Source organism: Prinia subflava, chromosome 5, assembly GCF_021018805.1.
Source record: "Prinia subflava isolate CZ2003 ecotype Zambia chromosome 5, Cam_Psub_1.2, whole genome shotgun sequence".
In the NCBI taxonomy this organism is placed as follows: Eukaryota; Metazoa; Chordata; class Aves; order Passeriformes; family Cisticolidae; genus Prinia; species Prinia subflava.
Genome location: NC_086251.1, coordinates 29,385,514 through 29,405,142, shown reverse-complemented (window position 1 = coordinate 29,405,142; position 19,629 = coordinate 29,385,514). Strand labels below are relative to the sequence as shown.

The following is a 19,629-nucleotide window of genomic DNA, read 5'->3' as shown; positions in this document are numbered from 1 at the left end:
AGAAGGGCAATGCAGGATGCTGGGGGATGCAGGGGGCACATCTTTTCACCGAAAGGATAGTTAAGCATTGGAATGGGCTGTCCAGAAAGGTAGTGGAGCCACCAGCCCTGGAAGAGATAAGAAAGAACTGGATGTGGCACTTAGTGCTATGGTTTAGTTGACATGGTGCTGTCTGGTCAAAGGTTACACTCAATGACCCTGGAGGTCTTTTCCAGCCTTAATGATTCTACGATTCCATGATTCTATGAAAATATTCTGCTTTACACTACACTTGGAGGCATGAACTGATGATTATAAAGAACAAGACTCAAGGTACTGATATTCACTGGAACAGGGAGTCAAAAATAATGTACAACTCTTTTTCTAAGACACAGAACAAAAAAGTCCAGTCTCTTGTGCTAGCTGGGAGAGTGTGAAGATGAATAGCTGTGTCCACCGATGAAAATGCAGGTGCTCACATGTCAGTTGCCACAGCACACATGATGTGACTTTGCTTCTGTCTGAGCTCCCCATAACCTGAAGGTCGGGGTGATGGCACCCTCAGCTCCACAAAGCCCACCTTGGCAGATGAGCTGAGCACATGCTGACATGTGCTGATAATACAGAACTGAGCAAAAGCACTACAGCCACCCCAGCAGGGTTGCAAAGCCCAGACTTGGTGACAGTCTGACTCACTACAGCCTCCCCTTGAATAACTACATCTGAAAAGCTGCGGTCACAGTTGGCGCAGTCCCTTAGGCTCCTGCCTAGGTTGCAGAGTGCAGAAAGTAAATGTCTGGAATCTGAGGAAATGCTCTGAAAATAGCGAATACCAGGCAGAATTTCCTCAGCTTAACTCCAGGAGAAATGATGCAATGGAACCTCAGTGCTCAATCTAACTGATTTAACGAAAGTCTTTGGCATGGTAAGGGAGCACAGAGCTTCAAGCTAATGTGCTGCCTCAAGGCGAGGCTGAACTGCAGGCAGGTCTGCAGGAACATGCAGTGCAGCAAGCTTTCTTATCTCCATAGGAAATGGCATCCAACACAGTGTTACCCCAGAACCTGTCATCTTGCTTACGCTAGTTTATGTACTTGCAGCAGGCAGAACAGTGCAAGATGTGAATCCCTCCCTGAGAAGAAAAATCTCCTGCATCTCCTCTCAGTGTGCCATGTCCAAGGCTGTTGGGCAGGCTGCATGGGAATGCCTGTATTCACAGAACCTTGCACCTTCTAGCATGTGGTTTTGTTGTCTCTGCAATCCACCCATGGATCACCAATGATTCAACAAGCAAGGCAATCACTTGCCAGGTAGCTCTTAGAGTAAATCAAGCAACACAGCCATGTCCAAGAGTGTTTGTCAGCCTAGGGGCTGGATGCTAGCATCAGCCTGGGACTGGACACCCCACAAGGTGAAGGTGGTGGGAGTCCTGCTATTCCAGAAGGCACCTTGCCAGCAGACTAAGTGCCACCAGAGGCGCCTTCAAGCCCTAGGTAAGCCACTTGGAGTGAAGAGACAAGATGACCAGCAATGGAGACCTTCAGCATACTGACAGCCCATCCACGGATACATGAATAATGGAGGCCCTGATGTCACCTCCTCTGCCATGCGTATGGTGAGCTGGGGTGCACACAGAAGAACATGGACACCCAAGACGGCATGTCAAGGGCATCCTGTGGGGATAGATGACTGAACACGACTGCCAAGCTAAGTCTTTCAATGTCAGCTGCAAGAAAACCACAGAAGAGGCACAGGGAGCATGTCCAAATGGGTACCTCATAGAAACACTAATAGTGGAAGCTTTTGAGTAAGGAATAAAGAAGGTAATTCCCTAATGTCTAATTAAAATGCAGTCACATTTGTGAACATGCAACAGGAAAGCAAAGCACAGGAACCTAACAAATTTCAACAAATGAAACCATTTAAGCTGCTATTGTATTTTTACTGAGGCTCCATCCTAATGTAGGAGAAAAACACAAGACTCCCGTGTCAGTACTGTGCTGGATCTTGCTCAATGCACTATGCAAGTGACCCATAGGTGCTAAATACCAGGCTGCTGACTGTCCTCTGAAATTAAGGTAGCGGCAGGAAGGACAAAGTTAGGAACCCAGCTTATAGTTTTTTTCCCAAATCTACCTATACTTGCCATACAGTTAGGGTGGGGAGCTAAGCACCTTCGAAGAGTGATATGAAGCATCTACATAATTCCACCAATTCTGCCCACCTACTGTTTAGGACACATGAGCATCCTGCAGCAGGAATGAGTGTCAACCGCTGCAAAACACCAGATCCCATCCTAAGCCTGCTCCAGACCTGTTGGGTCTGCCTGTTTCAATGGATGCTGAGGGCTGAGTTGAGCCTATGTGTACTGACCCAACAGCTGAGAAGGAACAAACTCTTGCAACAACCCAGTGGCAGAGAACAATCCCAATGCTTCTGCATTTTAGAGGAGCACTTCAGCCAGCACAGTGTGCACCAGCCTGCCTGTAGAGCTGCAGGAGGCTGCTAACCTGCAGCAAGTGTGGAACATGCTCCCACACGGTCTGGTGTAGGGCTGGGGCCTTGGAGGGCTCCTCCAAGAAGCAGAGACAGGGTATCTTTGAGGTGTGTCTCACATCACCCCAGTGTGGTAGCCTGCAAAGAAGACTACCAAGGGCTGAGATAAATAAAACACAAAGTAAGGAGGAATGAGGATGGAGGGGTTTGTGTGTTGGGAGACAGATTTTAATTTGGAAGGTCAAGTCTGTCAAGGTGAATGCTGCCAAGTTGCAGCTTAATTATTAACTAGCCTGATTTCTGTTTGTATCTGCATCAGTACCTACTTTTCAATGTGGATTGCACCCTAGACTCATGCTGTCAACTCCAATTAAGCCTGATAAGGTCTGGCTGTGCCTATCGACAACAGAGCTTGCCAGGATCTTCTGAGCTGCCTCCACCTCCTCCCTGGGAAGGAGAAGGTGGCCAGAAAGGAGTCCTGCTAGGACTACCTAGACCCTGTCTGCTCTGGCACCTAGGTATGTGCTACCATTGAGTGTTAGGATCCTCTCTGAGCTGCAGGTGCACACACAGGCTGCTGAGGCCAGGCAAGCTGGGGCTGCTGTGCCAGCTGCTGCACCAAGGTGCCCTGTTCCTGGTGCCAGGGAGCCAATGAGCAAGTGAGACAACAGGTCTGGTCAAATCAAAGGCTGGGTGGGACGAATGAGTATGATGTATGCTTTTGCAAGCAAAACAACAGCTGACACCCACAGCTGACACCCACTATGTGCTGGACTGTGCAGGAGAGGTTCTTGGATTAATCACTCCATGCTCTCATTCTGCTTTGTTCAGACCCTTAAAGCTACGACAGACAAGGGGACTGAGCAGCTCCTGGTTATGGTCCTGCCACTGCTTGCTTTGCAGCCCTGGGCATGTCCCTGCCACACTCACTGCTCAGCTTTCACCCCACGTCTGCTCTCTCACCTTATGTCTGCAGGGCCATCCCAGGACTTGAGCTGCAGTGATCTGCAAGGCACTTTCAGGCCTGCACATGAGAGGCCATTTCTCAGGCTCAAAATACTGTATGCATATCCCCTCCTCCAGGAGGGGAAAAGGGAGCACTGAGCTGTGTTCCCACATCGTGCGTTGCTTGCCCACTCAACCTCCTTCAGACTGGGGGGACCAGATGGGAACTAGACATTGCCTGTGGCCTCCTGGACACATTATAAATCAAAGTTAGATAAAGTCCATTTCTATGGGGTAATCTGGCCACTGCATCTTTTAAGCTGAAGCAGGCAATGGGAAGGCCCTGTAACACCATCAGAGAGGTAGATACTCATCACCTAGGCAATGCTGCAAGACTACCAAACAACCATGGACCAGTTTGTATTCCCTGACACTTGCTGAATAAATTGGACTAAAACCAGCAATGCATTCATGAAAGATTGCTATGAAGGTCATTTCACTTTCCTCAAGCTATCTTGTCTCTATCCATTTCTGGAGCAGGCATGTATCTGCACAAAGGTCACCCCTTTTGGGGACTATGCTGCTAGGAAGAAATTAAAACAACAATTAAAATGGGATCTTTTTTTGTTGTTGCTTAATAAGATATAATCCTGGCTAAACAAAATAAATAGTGAGCATGAATGAGCTCCTCTCTCCAGAGCACTGTCAAGCTGTCAGTCACAAGTGGGGAAGACTCCTGGCTAGAAGACACTCTGGCTTTGGAGATTAGCATATGGATATGCCCTTTACAGAAGCACATGCACATATACAAGCACTGTCAGCCTAGGCTGCCTTCTAAAATGTAAGGAATCTGCTTACTGAGCCCTGAGAGCTATTTTTGAGACATGATATATCCCATATACATACCCCAGTGCTCCTTAATGCTAACTGGGAAATGCTGCACATTCATTTGAGGGAGGCTAAGGCACAGGGCTGGGAACTGAGCATTATTCCACTCCTGGCTCTGCCTTGAGATTGCTGCTGACATGAGCATCCCCAGCTGGCCAGACAACTGGCATCTCTGCTCCTCAGTCTTTCCCACTGCAAAGTAGTCATGGCAGTTTTAATGCATAAAGAAAGAAGCATATTTAGAAATATTTTCTTTGAACTGGATGAATATATAGAAATTATGATATAGAAGTATCTGCCATTTAGATAATTCCACAGCCCTTTAAAGATCTAGATCACTTGAGCCCAAGATCTTTTTCAAGCAAAGGCTCTGCTCAAGCTTTCAGTGACTTTTGCAAAGGCTGGAAAGACCTTGAGAGCAGCTCTTCCACTGCTGGCAAAGGCAGAGGCAACTGAGTACCTTTGCACTTTGCTGTCAAGTATTTCCCTGTATAAATAATAGAGAGATCATTGCCACAGTGGCACAGAATCACAGAATGACTTCCAATATGTTAGAAGAGACCTCCAAGATCATTGAGTCCAACCCATGCCCTAACACCTCAACTAGACTATGGCACCAAACAGAAGGTTAAAAAATCCCCCAGACACTCAAGTTTCTCCACAGCTATCCCATACTACTCTGAAGCTGAACAGTTGGTGCTGGACACATGGCCAAGCATTGCATAACCTGGCAAGTCTGGCTCAGAGAGAAGAAATTTGGAAGAAATAAATGTTGAGCAGAACCAGCGCCCTGCCCAGTTACTTCGCCTTGTGTAAAATTCATGGCCCTGTTTACCTTGGGAGGGCTCTGCAAGGCCAGGGGACAAAAGTCAGGATCTCTCATTTCTCCCCAGGTAAGCGCTCCTGGGACAAGAGGGGCATTGCCACTTGGGCCCATCCATCAGGGAACCCACACTTTTTGTGAAGAGAAGGGATCACTCTTGTGAGTGGGGGACATGCAGCTGCTGGCCCTGCAGGGGCTGCCAAAGCAGTGCCATGGGCAGGGGAATGCCCCAGGGCTGCAGAGGAGACCCAGGGCACGCAGCAGCCCCAGGGACACATCTCCAGGGATGGGATGCTGCCCAGGAAGAGCTGTGCAAGCTGCTCCAGGAGGCAAGGGGCGAGGTGCGGGACTGACGGATTCGCTGGAATGTTCAATAATGCAGCTTTTAAACAAAGATTCTTGTGCGCCTGTGTAAGCTAAATCTAACATGACATGGACTAAATGAGGACGTCGCTTCTCTCCCCACTGATCAGCCCTGATTGCTGCTGAGTGACACTCCAGCACGTGCCTGCTTGCCGGCCTGCTGCCGGACTGAAGCACGTGTGGGGGCCAAGCACTGCGAACCCAACACACGTCACCCGCTCAGAGGGCACCCTGAGGCTGCTCGGCAAGGGGGCACCCCAGGGACCCCTCACCACACAGACAGCAGCTCTCCCTTATGAACCCCAAAGTAACTTTTCATAGCTGATGACCAGGTTCTCCAATAACAGCTGCCAAAAGCAATCAGGCTGGATCAAAACAGAGGGAGGAAAGTTATGTTATTTCAATAGAAATTATTTGGTTCCTAGGGTTCTGATCAAATTAGGCAGCTACTGAATTAAAGCAATGAAATTACTGGGAATGACGCTGTGCTCAACTTATTTCCATTCCTCCCAGATCTGAAGATGTAACAAAGGAAACCATCCCAACCATTCCAAGGAGTTTTCCATGAACACCCTAAGCTGGTATTTGGGGAAGTGGGGATTTCTGCCTGCCACAAGCAATTTTCTGATTAGTCCAATAGCCAATGGGCTCAGGACAGCCCCTGTGCGGCAGATTTGGCATCATCTGAAAAGGGGCCAGACTGAAGCCTGCATGGCAGATGCTACTACTTTGATTTGCAGCACAACTCAGGCATCATGAATGCTTTGGTTTTCAGCTCTGCTCACAAACTTATGGGATTTCAAGCTCCTCTCTGCACCCTGCATGCCTACCCTTATCTTACAAGAAACGCTTCTTTACTGGAAATTCAACAGTAATCACACCTGGAATTGAAGGAATAATGACAGTACAGGAGGCGTACATTGCACCACAGTGGGATAAAGACAGACCAGTATAACAGGGATTTCAGGCAAGGAAGAGGGGCTCTGTACTAATACAGATGAAATCCTGACACAGGGACAGGAGATGCCGAGCGCAGAAGCAGAGCTGAGGGTGAGGAGGGAAAGGTGCTGATCATGTTGTGGTAGTACCACTCTGGCACTGGGCACACCCTGGGGACCCCTGGGATGGGAGGTGGAGAGCACACGGGTGATGGCACTGAGGGGTGATGTGTGACCCTCCATGGGAAGGGGGCACCTGCACAACCTTCTACCCATGCCCACCCCAGGCAACACTCCCACACTGCAGAAAGGCCACCTCCCTGCAGAAATCCCTCTCTTCTCCAGTGCATCAGCACAACCCAAGCACCAGAGCTGCCTAAAGAGAGGCTCGAGTCACAGCTTCAGAGCAGGCATAGCTGCATGTGTTGCTTTGCAACTCTGCATCATTTCCTCCAAACTGCAAGGAAAAATCTGGAATATGGGAAATGCTCTTAGATGTCAATCAATCACTGTCATTTTCTTAATTGTACTGCTCTTAACTAGTTCATGCTAGACACAAACACCACGAGCTGGGGTTGTCCACAACAAAACAAACACAATCGGGGGGGGGGGGGGAATCTGACCAAAAGGGACAAGGAGAAAGCCAGAGCAGCCAGAGGAAAGGAGAAAAAGCACTTACCTTGTGTGAGCAGTAGGGCTGTGGTGAGAGAAGAACATGAGAAAGACAGAGAGAGAAAAGAAAAAGAGGGAAAAAGTTAATATCCAACAGGAAAAAGCTGTTTGCAGATGAAGGCTGTCAGTGAGCAATGGACATGGTGCAAGGCAGCGTGCGAGCTCACCAGGGCTGCATGTTGGGCACAGGCTGGGGAGCAGACACCACAGCAGCAAGATGGAGAGGAGACTGGGGTGCTCCAGTGAGCACCACGGCACTGGCTCCCCAAAGTCACCCCTTCCCCCCAGCAAAGGCAAAGGGATGGGATGCAGCTGGAGAGAAGTAGCAAGGAGGAAAAGGGGAAGGGGGGAAGGAGGGCAGTTACACTTGCTTGACACAACCCAAACTGACCTGAAGGCATGGGAGGTGCCCTCACTTAAGCTGGGTCTGTGTGGTTGTGGCAGGGCTTAGCACAACTGAGGAGCCCCAATAAACTTGTAGGTATTGAGAAGAGAAGGTGATGGGCAGCTCATTGAGAAGAGCAGCATCAGAGGGAGGCATTGATAAAACAGGTGGCCTCTAGTGTCAAAAAGAGCAGAGGGTAACACAGCCACACGTCATCCCCCAGGATGATGCCCTGGCTCACCTACACCTATCCCACACCCCACAGGTGCCACTTGCAGAGGGTCAGGGTGCCTAGAGGAGCACAGGCACACGTGGAGCATCACTGTTTGACTCCTCCTAGATATCTGTGTTCCAAATTGCTGGTCTGCCTGACAGTGCTCCACAGACACAGGCCATGCAACGTCACCACAGTGGGATGCAACTGCCTGTCAGGAAATGGGGCTGTGTGGTCTCAGGATATGTGACTGCATGGTCGCCTGAGATTTGAGGTGGGAGGAAAAGAGAAAGGAACGAAGGTCCTTGCAAGGGATGACCTTACCCTGGTTTTCCATATAGACATAGCCCAGCCCTCTTGGGAAGTGACCCCCTGACTCTCTCCTCTCCTGATTTCCCCACTCGCCAGGGCTGTCACAAAGAAACATCTGGCTGGATCCCTCTTAAGTGTAACCCAGACAGCCACAGCTTACATCCAGATATCAAACCAGCTACAGCGGAGTCCATATAGCAAAAAAACTCAAATGCTCTTTGAGAGGGGCCAAGTACCAAGTCTGTGCCTTAGCTTTAACTTCTACCTGTCTTTCAAACAGCAAACCAATCCCTGAAGACTTTGTTGCATGTGATGACAGTAGTGTAATTACTAGCACTTATTATCATGCACTTTTAGTCTGAGAAGCTTAAAACTCTGTATAGAGTCAGTATTAACAGCCCTATTTGACAGATGGTGAAGCAAGCAAAAAGAAGCTAAAGGGAACATTTTGCAAACTCAGAAGTGGGCTGGAGTCCAAAAGTGCTAATTTTCCCAGACTTGCTGGTTCGGGCCTCTGAAAAGCAGGCACTTTTATATAGATGCACCCAATTGTATCTGTGCCATTTGAAAGTGATTTCCTAAGCAATTTATCAAAGGTTGCACAGCACATCCATGGCAGAGCCAGGGAAACTAATCCTGAGTCCTGACACCCAGTCACTTCCTTGCTCTGCTGAGCAGCAACCATGGGTACAGCTTTCCCAATAGTCTGCAGAGACACTGATCCAGTCAAGATCTTCATCCAATGATCAATCTCCCCAGCTGGAAGAACTGTGGGCAATCCAAGAGATCTCCCTTGTCCATGCAGGCAAGCAGAGACATAGTGAAAGGTGAAATGAAGAAGCTCCTTGCTGAGCATCCCTTCTGTATCAGGGTCAATTCCCTTTGAGAGTCAAAAACTTTGGAGAAACTATTTGCGAGTACATTCTGCATTAAGTTCAGTGCCACTGAGCCACAAGATGCAATGGGATGTTTGCTCTGCCTGCACCACCTCCTGTCATGCACACACCTCTCCTTGAAGTCTCCAACAGGCTCATCGGTACCCCTGGAAGCATGAAGCTGGAATTTCCTTTTAGCTCTGTCCTGCTGCAGTTCATGTTTTCATGTGACCTTCTTACTATTCCATGGTCTTCTGGTTCTCCAGACAATGTGCAGAAATTTAATTTGCCTTTTGCAATTACAAGCATTAGTAGAATGGGTCGATTTGGTGTTCAAATGTAATATAATGAAATATTACTGGGACCCTAAGCTACTGTGGCTATTAAAAAAACCATTGGTTCCTCATGTTTTTTAAAACTGTTATTATACTGCCCTGGGATTTGAGTTTATTTTTTTCCCTGTTTGCTTGTGAGCCTGAAAAAGAACAATTTTCCTCCCTTTCACTTATGATATGATACATGAATATTTGAAGAAGCCTATAAAGCTATGAATGAAACATCAAGAATACAGCATGCAGAAAGCCAAGGGATTATTTTATCTTTATATTTCTGAGTGAATGCTGTGCATGCAAGCAAGAAAATGATTTCACGGACTAAAGCTTTCTTCCTGCACACACATCTGCTAATGTGCCCTTAGCCCCGACCTGTAATGTTTCCTGACAGCCCATCTGGGGATGCTGTACCTGTACCAGCTTCACTGATGGCCTCTGTGCTGTTCCCATCCCACAAGCCTCCCTCCACTCTCCCCAGCCTGGGCTGCATCCCTCCAGTCCTCCCCAGGGCTCCTCTCTGTCTCCTGCTCTGCTGCTCTGCACATCACGCTCCTTATGGGGCCAAGCCAGGCCACCTCACTGCTCTTGGCATCTCAGGTAGTCTCAGAGGCTTAACATGTGTACTCGTACAGGGAACTGCTAAAATTAGCTCCACAGCCAAATCCAAAATAGCAGTCCCAAGTATCCCTTACCTAACCCTGGCACGGTGTGATTGTGGACAAACACGTGTGCCTGCAGATAAGGGGGCTGTGACGCTGACTCACCCAGGAGGACACAAAGCCTTTAGCTCTGCATCCCTGTTCCTCCTTCACTGGGGTTTCTCTGAAGGTTTGGTTTTGACTAGGTGAAGTCAAAATTCCATGCATGAACTCTGCTTCCCTTGCCACCCCTGAAAATGGACAATTTAGACCTGAATTTTAAAAAGCTGCTAAAAATCTGTTTACAAATAAGCCATTTAATCTGCATGTTTTTGGTATACTTTGAGGTCAAATTCTGCTGTGACATGCATGTTGGTGTAGGTTACAGATCAGAAATTTCATTACCTACGTTACCTGCACTAACTCCAAAAAGCTTAAAGCAAGAGGAACCAGGCTTGGGATTGAAGCAGACCAGCAGACCAGCAGTCCAGCAATCCTGTGTTTACAGCAACCTGATGTGCTGAATGTGTGTCCCAGCCCTTTTCTAAACAATGAAATACTTTTCTCTGCTGTTTACCTCACTGAGAGATTTGACTGTGCTGCATGCTTTATTCTGGACTCATTCTTCATTAACATAAATCTTTTCTAATCAGTATCCCTAAAGACTCAGAGAAGCCACTGTGTAGATAGGAGGATGCTTGTTAAAGGCCTGGGATTTAGAGAGTGAGCTGAAATGAGGGAGGGGAGGATGAATTTTGAGGAGACTCTCAGTCCCACTGCAGGGCACCAAAGGCAAAGAGAATACACTGCCTCTACCCCCTGCACACTCAAAAGTGACCAAGAAGTGACTATATGAAACACAGGCTCCCTTCCCCAAAGAGATAATGATCCTCCATCTTCCAGATGCAACTGTCCACAGGCTCTGCCTCCAGATTTGCTCACTGAGGTGAGTAAACTGTTTCCCTAATAGATTGTGAAGAGATGTAAGCACAGGGGTTTTTATAGGCTAAACAAGGCAGAGACTTTGCAGCATTAACCTGAATGCTATTATTACCGAAGTCAATAGCAAAGCTCTTGCAGATTTCAAAAAACTCCTTTCCATCAGGAGAATCAGCAACATTCAGCCTAATCACAGAGCTGTGAGCAAATTATTAAACCTTGAGGGAATGAGGTAACAGCAATCTAACATTTTTTTGCTATTCTCATCAGCAGCTGATGGAGTTGATGAAGAAGGAGTTTCTTAGCATCTATGCACACTTCAGAAAACTGCAGCACATGTATCAATACAGCTTTTCTTAAACAGGTATGGATCTTTGTCCCAAGTCAAATAATTTCATCAATATTTTGATATAGATAACCTGATGGATCAATCCAAGCTGGGAATCCTTCCTTCTTTGCAGTTTAATCCTTCCTCTGTGACTTCCAGTCAAATCCTCCCTCTGGGCACAAAGCTTTCCCATCAGAGGTGCTGACACTTGATTAGAGGGAGATGTGCTATGAGATTTGTCTGTACCAATTGACTCTGTGCTGGGAGGGCTGAGAAGACTTCAGACAAAATCCTCCCAGGCCAGGGAATGCCAACCAGCTGTTAACAATGTTTGCCAGCCATCTGGACTCCCATTTCCAGAAAAGCTGTGTCTTTTGGGGGACATGCTTTCAGAAGGAAAACTTCATATGAAGGTTGGCAGTCATTTTTACGAAACATAACCCTCAACACTCAGCCTTCAAGCATCAGCCCTGACTGAGGTTGAATCTTCTACCACTGTGCCATGAGCTGAATTCTCACAAGCCGATTCCCAGTAACCCTCATGTAACATATTTTTCTAAATGCCATTTGCACCATTATCTGCAATCAAGTGAAGTCTTCCAAAGTGGCTTCACTTGCCATTCAGGCTGTATCAACACTAAGATTAGCCGCAATTTAAGTGGAAGAGCAACTTCATCCAGGGAGCACAAAGCAAGTTTTTCTCCTATAATCCAGGGCTGTGGAAAAAGTGTAAAAGCTGATGTGTGAAGAAAGTGCTGCTGGGACAGCAGCAAAATCCTCATTCTGAGCTGTGAGCTGACACGATAACGGAGTTGGTATGAGAGCAAGAGTCAAACCAACAGACAGGATCTCATCATAAAGGAAGAGACTCATTTCCCTGGAGGAACCCTTTAAAAAGGCTTTTGTCAAAGGATGTCCAGAAATGGGGTTCAAGGTGCAGGGAAGTTTCAAAACCCTGCAGCACTCAGTAAAAAGGGATTCAGTTTATATGACTTTGCATATGGAGGAAAGGTGAGACAAGAAGGATTTGAAGATTAATTTCTTAGAAATGGAGAGGACAAAGAAAGTCAGGAAACCTGGGAAATGGCCAGGAGGATAGAGAAAAGCAACATTTACCATCCTGGCCAAGCAAAGAATATGAGTTTCTCTCTTTGATTTCTTTTTACTCACACTCATCCACTTTGATATAACAAGCTTGCAACAAGCACCATTTTTGCCAGTGCTCTGTGCATCTGATATGCCACTACTGAGTCAGGACTGGTCGTCATCACAGGCCAGGCTGGCAAGACACCAATCTCAGATCTGTTCTCATCTCTTTGAATTATTGGAGCACATCAACAAAAAGAGCTGCTATAGTATAACTACTCGATGTGACTTGTTTGGATGATCAGAAAGACTTTGAAAAACTCCAGCTGCAGAAACTAATTGGTGAAAAAGAACAGATGACCTGTGAGACAAAGTCAATATAGCATTTACGTAGCAGGAGTAAGTGGCCAGCTCTCCTTACACCAAGGGTTAACAACTGAGTGTCTCAAGGCTCAAAGCAGCATGACTGATCTAACTGATTTAACTGGGGATGAACAGTGAGGAGCAGCATCTGCAGATGATGCAAAATGTTCCATTCAAAGGCTGTATCAATGGCTGTTCTGCATTCTGCAAGCCCTGGTCAACCTGAAGACAGGAATTTGTGTTTGGACCATCACAGGAACACTTCTAAGTAGAGAAGATTTTTTTCTCCAGTAAGGTGCTAGCAGGTGCAGAGAGCAAGAACAATAGAATGAATTTCATGCTGAGTTTTGGCCCTCACAGAGACCCTCCTGGAGACCCCTGTGCCCTACAGCTCTGATCGGGGCCAAGGAGAAGTTCCCTTGACTGGAGGTGACTGCTTTGTATTGGCAGGTGTACAGGACAGCACAGACAGTAGTGCAAATCAACTGTGTGGTAGCAAGCCCTGCTCCCACCTGCCATCCTCCTCCACTGCATGTCTGTCAGGAACCACGGCCACCGCAGCCTGCAGCAGTGTGGGTACCCTCAGGGACAGCACACTGGGTCTGAATAGCACCAGGCTCCGGACTAACTTCTGCATCCCAAAATAAACCACTCAAACGCTGCCCCAGGCTGCTTTGAAAAACACATACTACTTCTCCCTGTCACCAGTTCTGCCATCACTTCAGGGAACATTTCACCCCTGATTTCATCACTGCCACCTAGTTTGTATCCCTAAGGTAAGGTCAGAGCTGCCCTCTGCATGGAGAAGTCCTGGGCACGGTGCAGGCCCTCAGCACAAAGCTATGGTAGCGCAGGCACAACTGGCTGTCTCTGCATGACCCAGATTGCAGATTACTTCCAAACACGACTGCCATTCATCTGAGGTGCCCAACGCCACCCTGCGTCCAGAGGAGCCAGAGGAGGTTTTGAAGATGCTGCAAAATAGCTGAGAGCATCAATCCTCCCAGAGCACCGAGGCACAGCCTCAGAGTGACACAGCTAAGTGAGGAGTAACAACAAAATGAGGACACGCTGTCATGAAAACGGCATCTTTTGCAGCACTGGGAGCAAACGTCAAAACCCAGGGAGACTACCTCAAAAGCTACCGGGCCTGGGCCCCCAAGGAGAACCAACAGCTGTGCTTTGCCCGTGCTGTGTGAGTCATGTGGAGGTACATCCATCACCACAACAAAACCTAGCAAAGCCCCAGCCTGGTGACTGTGGTGTGGGATTCTCCCTGTCTGTGGGCACGGGGCAGTGGCAGCACCTGCGTGACGCTGGCAGGAACACGTGTGCTGCAGTCAGCACAAGCATCCCTTCCCAAAGCCGCATGGCACGCCGCACGATGCCCCAGCATACGCAAGCCTCCTCCCCGCCGGGAGCCAGCTGCTCATGCATGAATTCCGTGAAGCTGCTGGCCACAGCATCTGCTCTTGATCACTCACAATGCTCTCTGTGGGAAAGCCTCACATAGCTCCCTATTCTTCAGGCCAGGCACAAGGTAGGCTCATCGGAGAAACCGCAAACTGCAGTGCTACGGAGCTGGGGATCTTTCCAGATGCCCTGGATTTAGTGTAGCGACTGTGCCACCTTGTGCCAGCAACATTTACAAATGCAGTTTAATCTCCTGCCTCTTAGATTTTAAAAACATGGTGCTCTCTGACTTTTCTCTAATGAGGCCAACCAGGGCCTCCTCCCTGGCATGGTCCTTTACTTCCTCCAGGCAAAAGAGGGTCTGCCCAACCAAGGGTGTGCCCTCACATCCTGGCCTGCAGGCTCTGTGCTGCAGATCAATTTTGTCCAGCTCTGACCTCTTCTCTGCCTGTTGCAAATCAGACAATCACACTGACTAGAGCTGATATAGATGTAAATAAGAGACATATGATACAGCAAACTGGCTTTGTAGTCCTAGCAATAATGAGGACATTTTGCAACTTGTCCACTTCAGGGGCCATTTGGATTTTTTTCAAACACTTGTTCTTATTCAGCCAGGTGCAATGTGACCTGTGTAGGAAAAATAAATGTGGGACTTCATAAAAACAGCCCATTTCTGATTCTGTATTCTGATTCTGCTCATTGTTTAGAAAAGGATGCAGGATTCACAGAGAACAGACAGCTGAGAAAAAATTCTCTGTGTTGCTCCAAGCTACCATGTGCACAAGCAGGAGAAAACCAGGGGCCTGGGATTTTCCTCCTGGACCTGCTGAGATGGAGGTGGGAGATCCATAGATTGAAGGGACACATGTGGAGAGGAGACCCCAGTGTGGGTTCTAGGACTGAAGACTTCGATCCAAGACCGAACAATTGGCCTTCACAAATGTCCAAGAAGAAATCTGAGCATACTGTGGGTGTAGTGAACAGATACTTACATAGAAGCTGTGGCATTATATAGTTCTTTTATTTGATGGAAGAAAATAATAAAATAACTAGTGGCTACAAGGTGAGGCCGGACAACTTCTACCTAGAAGCCATGCTCACATCTTTACCCTGGAGGGCAGTTGATTTCTGGGACATACTCCCATGGGATATGGCAAGGTTGATCACCGCTTCTGCTCAAGGGCAGTTGGACTTCAGTGAAAACTGAGGGCCTGTGCTTGACAAAGTGAGACCTGATATTCCTCATTGCCTCTGGGCTGCAGGAGACAGTCTGACAGTATTAAAAGATGGGTTTACATTTTACAAGTCCACGGATGCTGTACGATACTGAAATGTTAATGCAACCTGTGTCTATCCTGAACATCTTATGGAGCAGTCTATGGGAGCCTGGACTGGCCAGAGGGCAGCTGCTGTTCTGGTGAGGTAAGAAATAGAAGACATTTCAGCAAGGGAAAACTGTGCTGTGCAGGGGAGGGGCAGTGGCCAGGTGTCCCATCACTGACAGCAGGACCTGAGAGAAGAAATAAGCCTGTGGGCACACACATCTGGCTCTACTCTGTAACAGGCACCTAGAAGGTGGATTCCCTTTTGTAAAGTGCCTCTGTTTAAATCTTGGCCCTCCCAGGCCACCCCAAAGCTAGTGAGGCCAGTGACAAGACTCCGTGAGAAAGGGGTCAAACACATACAGGACAAGGACAGAGATAGATGTAGGCAAGACACAACCGTGAGTCTGAGTTTATTCCAGCTATGAATCCTGGTCTGCTGGGCAGATCCTGGGTCTCACTGCTGATGAAGTAGGACCTCAGTAGAGCTTCACACCCTCTGCATGACAGACTATGATTGTCTGTGACACATTAAAGGGGTTTTCAAATGGAAGACATGAAGAATCATTTAAAAAAAAAAGCAAGCCAAGTTACTTCACACCTTCTCTCTTCTCCTATGGACTTTTCATAGCACTTCATAGGGACCCAAGAGCACCAAAGCAGTGCCACTGGAGGCAACAACAGAGGGAAGGACAGGGGGAGTACAGGAGGAGCTGAAAGGGGGCAGCCATGCATTACACCCTTCTCTCGTCTTTCGCATTCCCCAAGGTCCTGGCAAAGAAGCAGGAGCAGGGAGAACAGCAAAGGTGTGCTCAGAACAAAAAACAGATCAAGACAAGGAAACCCAGTCAAAATAACACAGCCTCCGAGACTCAAGCATTGCACAAAAGGAGGATCAGAAGTAAGCTAGGCTATTAAAGGCAGAGATGACACCGAAACAGGGTAAGAGCAAGAATACAGGAGGGCAAAGAGTAAAAGTCGATCCCTCTACAGGAGGAGGAGAAAAGGAGGAAGGGTAAGGAGGAGAAAGAAGGTTATATTTTCTGGATTTGGGGTTTGGATACTTGATTCTGATTTTTTTTCTTTTTTGCATTTTTTTCATAAAGGATCTCACACCTGATATTCCACGTTCCATCCATTGCGGTTCACCAAGGGCAATGAAGAAATTCTCCTGCCTTTCGTATTCCTCCTCATCTACTATCTTAACCCTTATGGTCTTCCTGTAGGGACAACAAGAGAGACAACCGTGTACAGCGGGTCGGCTGGCTGGAGGCGAGGCGGCAGCAGCAGCGGCGGCGGCGTGGGCTCCTGGCACGCAGCCCCTTCCCACCGGGGCGGTGTGCGGTGGCCTGCCTGTCGGACACAGCATCCTCGCAGCAGCTCCTTGGGAGCGGGGTGTTAGGGCCAGAGGGGGCTGGCAAGGGAGTGAGGAGGGAGGGAAAGGTGGGAGGAGGACCTTGCTGATGGTTAGTGGGAGGTGACTTCTGCAGCGCATTTTTTTCAGTGTCAGATGGTAATGGAAAGGGTATCAGTTGCCTGAAAAGCACCAGGGACCACTACCCTGAGCTACCCACTGTATTTTAGCTGGAAGACCAATTTCTTCTTACCATTAATAATAAATACAGTAATAATACCCTCATGATTAATAATAAATCTGCAAGGACTCTGGGCTGCGAACCTGAGGTGAAGAGAGAGATACATTCCCCAGTGGGGTGAGGTAGGTCTCTGCCAGTGGCTACAGCTCCACCAGCTGCTGAGGAGGCTGATGGTTCTAATTCCCATTTTTAAAATGGCACACATTATTGCTTTCTCTCCTTGATAGTATCTACCCCCTCCTCCTGTCCTGTTCCTCAAATGAGGATGCAGACTTCCTGGGGGAGGGACAGCTTTGCTGGGACCTCACACAGGTCAATGGGACAATGCCTCCAAGGCTCAAAAGGAAATGACCTGAGCACTGGAGCCGGTCTAGCCTCTTCCCCCCGAGGCCAGCTCATCTGGCTCCCTCCACTACCCCTGAAATGCTACCGTGAGCCTCTAGGCAAAACAAAGCGGGCACTAGCTCCTTGTCCTCAGCTCCTGCTCCCAGAGTTGCTCTGTGACAAGACCAGGGGTCGCACAGCCTTTGCCCACTGCTTCTCAAAAGTCACAGAGCTGCTTCTCTGCCAGGCCTCAGTTCCTGTGTTCTTCTAACATGGGTCTGACTGGAACAACCCATAGGACCAGGGCTGGGCGATGATCTCCTGAGATGCTGGATGTGTTTCTAGCCAGCACCTTCCCACAGACACTACAAAATTTGCTTGGGCCCTCCAGTGGAGGTGGCGGAAAGTTCCTCTCAAGTCACCACAGAAATATGGACAAGCAGGACTGCTCTCCATCCTTCTCTCTCTCCTCCCCTCACCACTTTGCCTCTCAGCAGCCCCAGCACCACTCCCCACGCCACCCCATGGGTACCATGTGACACGGTGTGCGCGCACAGCAGTGTTTAGGGCAGAGCAGTTGTAGACAGAGAGACATCAGAGGAAGAGGAAGAGAAGAGGAGGAAGGAGATGGAAGAGAGGAGGAAAGAACATTAATGTTAGTCTGCAGGGCCAGTACTACACCTTTCTGTAAACTCATATCCACCATGCGGGGGCTCATCAGCTCAATGAAGAAATTCTTGGCTTTTTCATACTCCTCATCATCAATTACCTTGATGTGAACTGTTTTGCTGTGGACGGAAAAATAATAAGGGTCATAAAGGGGAGAGGGGAACAGAGAAGCAAAAGTCAAGGAAGAACGGAGTTAAATGGGTACATTAGAGAGTCAAAGTTTTCTCACTCACTGAACAAACTCAACGTGGCCCTTTGAGAAATGCTAAAGCCCCTCTTCTGCAAGTGGCACTGGCCAATTTTTTGTTTAACCCAAAGGCAGAATGGCAGGCCAAACTACAAAGTGAAGTCAGACAAAAACAATCCCCCAGCAAACTGGCTCAGGGCTCAGCCTGTGGGCAGTGAGGTCTGACGGCCAGCAGAGAAGCAGGCTTCCCTCACCCTGTTACCCCTGTGCACACACACACATGTACAACAGCAGCCACACAAGCACACACACCCCGCCGGCACCATGCTGCTGCCTCAGCTTCATTGGCCTGCTCTGAGAAGTGCTGGCTGCTGGAGCAGCTGGGCAGCAAATCCTGTGTCTCTTTTAGCAAATTTCTTACAAGTTCTTGTACCATTTTGTAGGAAAAGAAAAGCTCACTGTGCCATGGTTTCCTTCACAGCAAATACATGCCTTATGCAGAGGTTACTGTCCCACAACTTTCACACCCAAAGAGAACAAGAGAAACAAGTCAAAGACTGCCAACCCACTGCCTCCTTACAGCCAGGCTGCACTGACTGTTGCAAGCTGAAAATGACCCCTGCAGTCCCCTCATTCTCCCAGTGGCTGCAAAGGTTTATGCAGTCCCATTCCTCACTTGTGACGAAGAGATTGGTGCTTTGGTTCCAAGCTAGTATAACACCTCTTAAATACAACATTGTCTGCACATGTAACTCCTCTGAATGGGCATCTGCTTGCCATCTGGGGGCTCCCAGACTTCTAGTTGACCGCAACCCCAAGCTGGAACTGCATTTTTTAAACCAGAAGTTGGTTCCACATAAAAAGTGTTTCCCTTACCCAAAACAGTTGCCCCAAGAGCCACCCCACAATTGACCCTCCTGCTAGGGAAAATCCCCTGCTTCCCACAGCTCTGTACCCACATGGCCCTGCAGCAACAACCTCCTCTTTCTTCCTGCCCATCCTCAGTAGTCAGACCAGGCCCACGTGCATGTTGTGCACAATCAGTCCTGACTGGCAATGAGAAGGAAGGGAAAAGCAGGACTGGCAATCACAATCACTGGCAATCTGGAAAGACAGAATTCAAATTTCTGTATGCCTCAGCCTGTAGCCTTTGGCATTAAATATACCCTGTATCTTTGATTTCACAGCACTTCAGAGAACAAGCAGTCCAGCCCTGCACCCTGGGGATCCTGTGATCCCCACCCTGAGGATGCTGCCACAGCCAGCAGCCTCTGGAAAATCACCATTTCAGCACAGAACAGAACTATCACTGCAGCTTGCATTCCTACTGATATCATTAATGACCACAAAATCATCTGGTCATCCTACAATTTGGCCCTCAAGTTATAATTGCTCCTGCACTCCAGCTGTGGAAATCCTGTTCCCTGTGCTGACTCTGGTCTTGATCTTGGTCCCAACCCTTCTCTTTCAAATGATGGCACAGGGGTAGGAGTAGAATTTGGACAATGTCTGCCTATCCATCAGTGCAGGAATATGCAAG

The 19,629-nt window shown here is 48.3% G+C and overlaps 1 protein-coding gene across 1 annotated transcript in view; it reads right to left on the bottom strand.

Annotated features, from left to right (window-relative positions):
- SLC8A3 (solute carrier family 8 member A3) overlaps window positions 1-19,629 on the bottom strand; it is a 92,698-nt gene that overhangs the window by 6,047 nt on the left and 67,022 nt on the right. Inside the window, exon 2 of the mRNA XM_063398706.1 lies at window positions 16,431-16,534. Coding sequence (XP_063254776.1) covers window positions 16,431-16,534 — 104 coding nt within the window. The remainder of the gene's footprint in view (window positions 1-16,430; window positions 16,535-19,629) is intronic.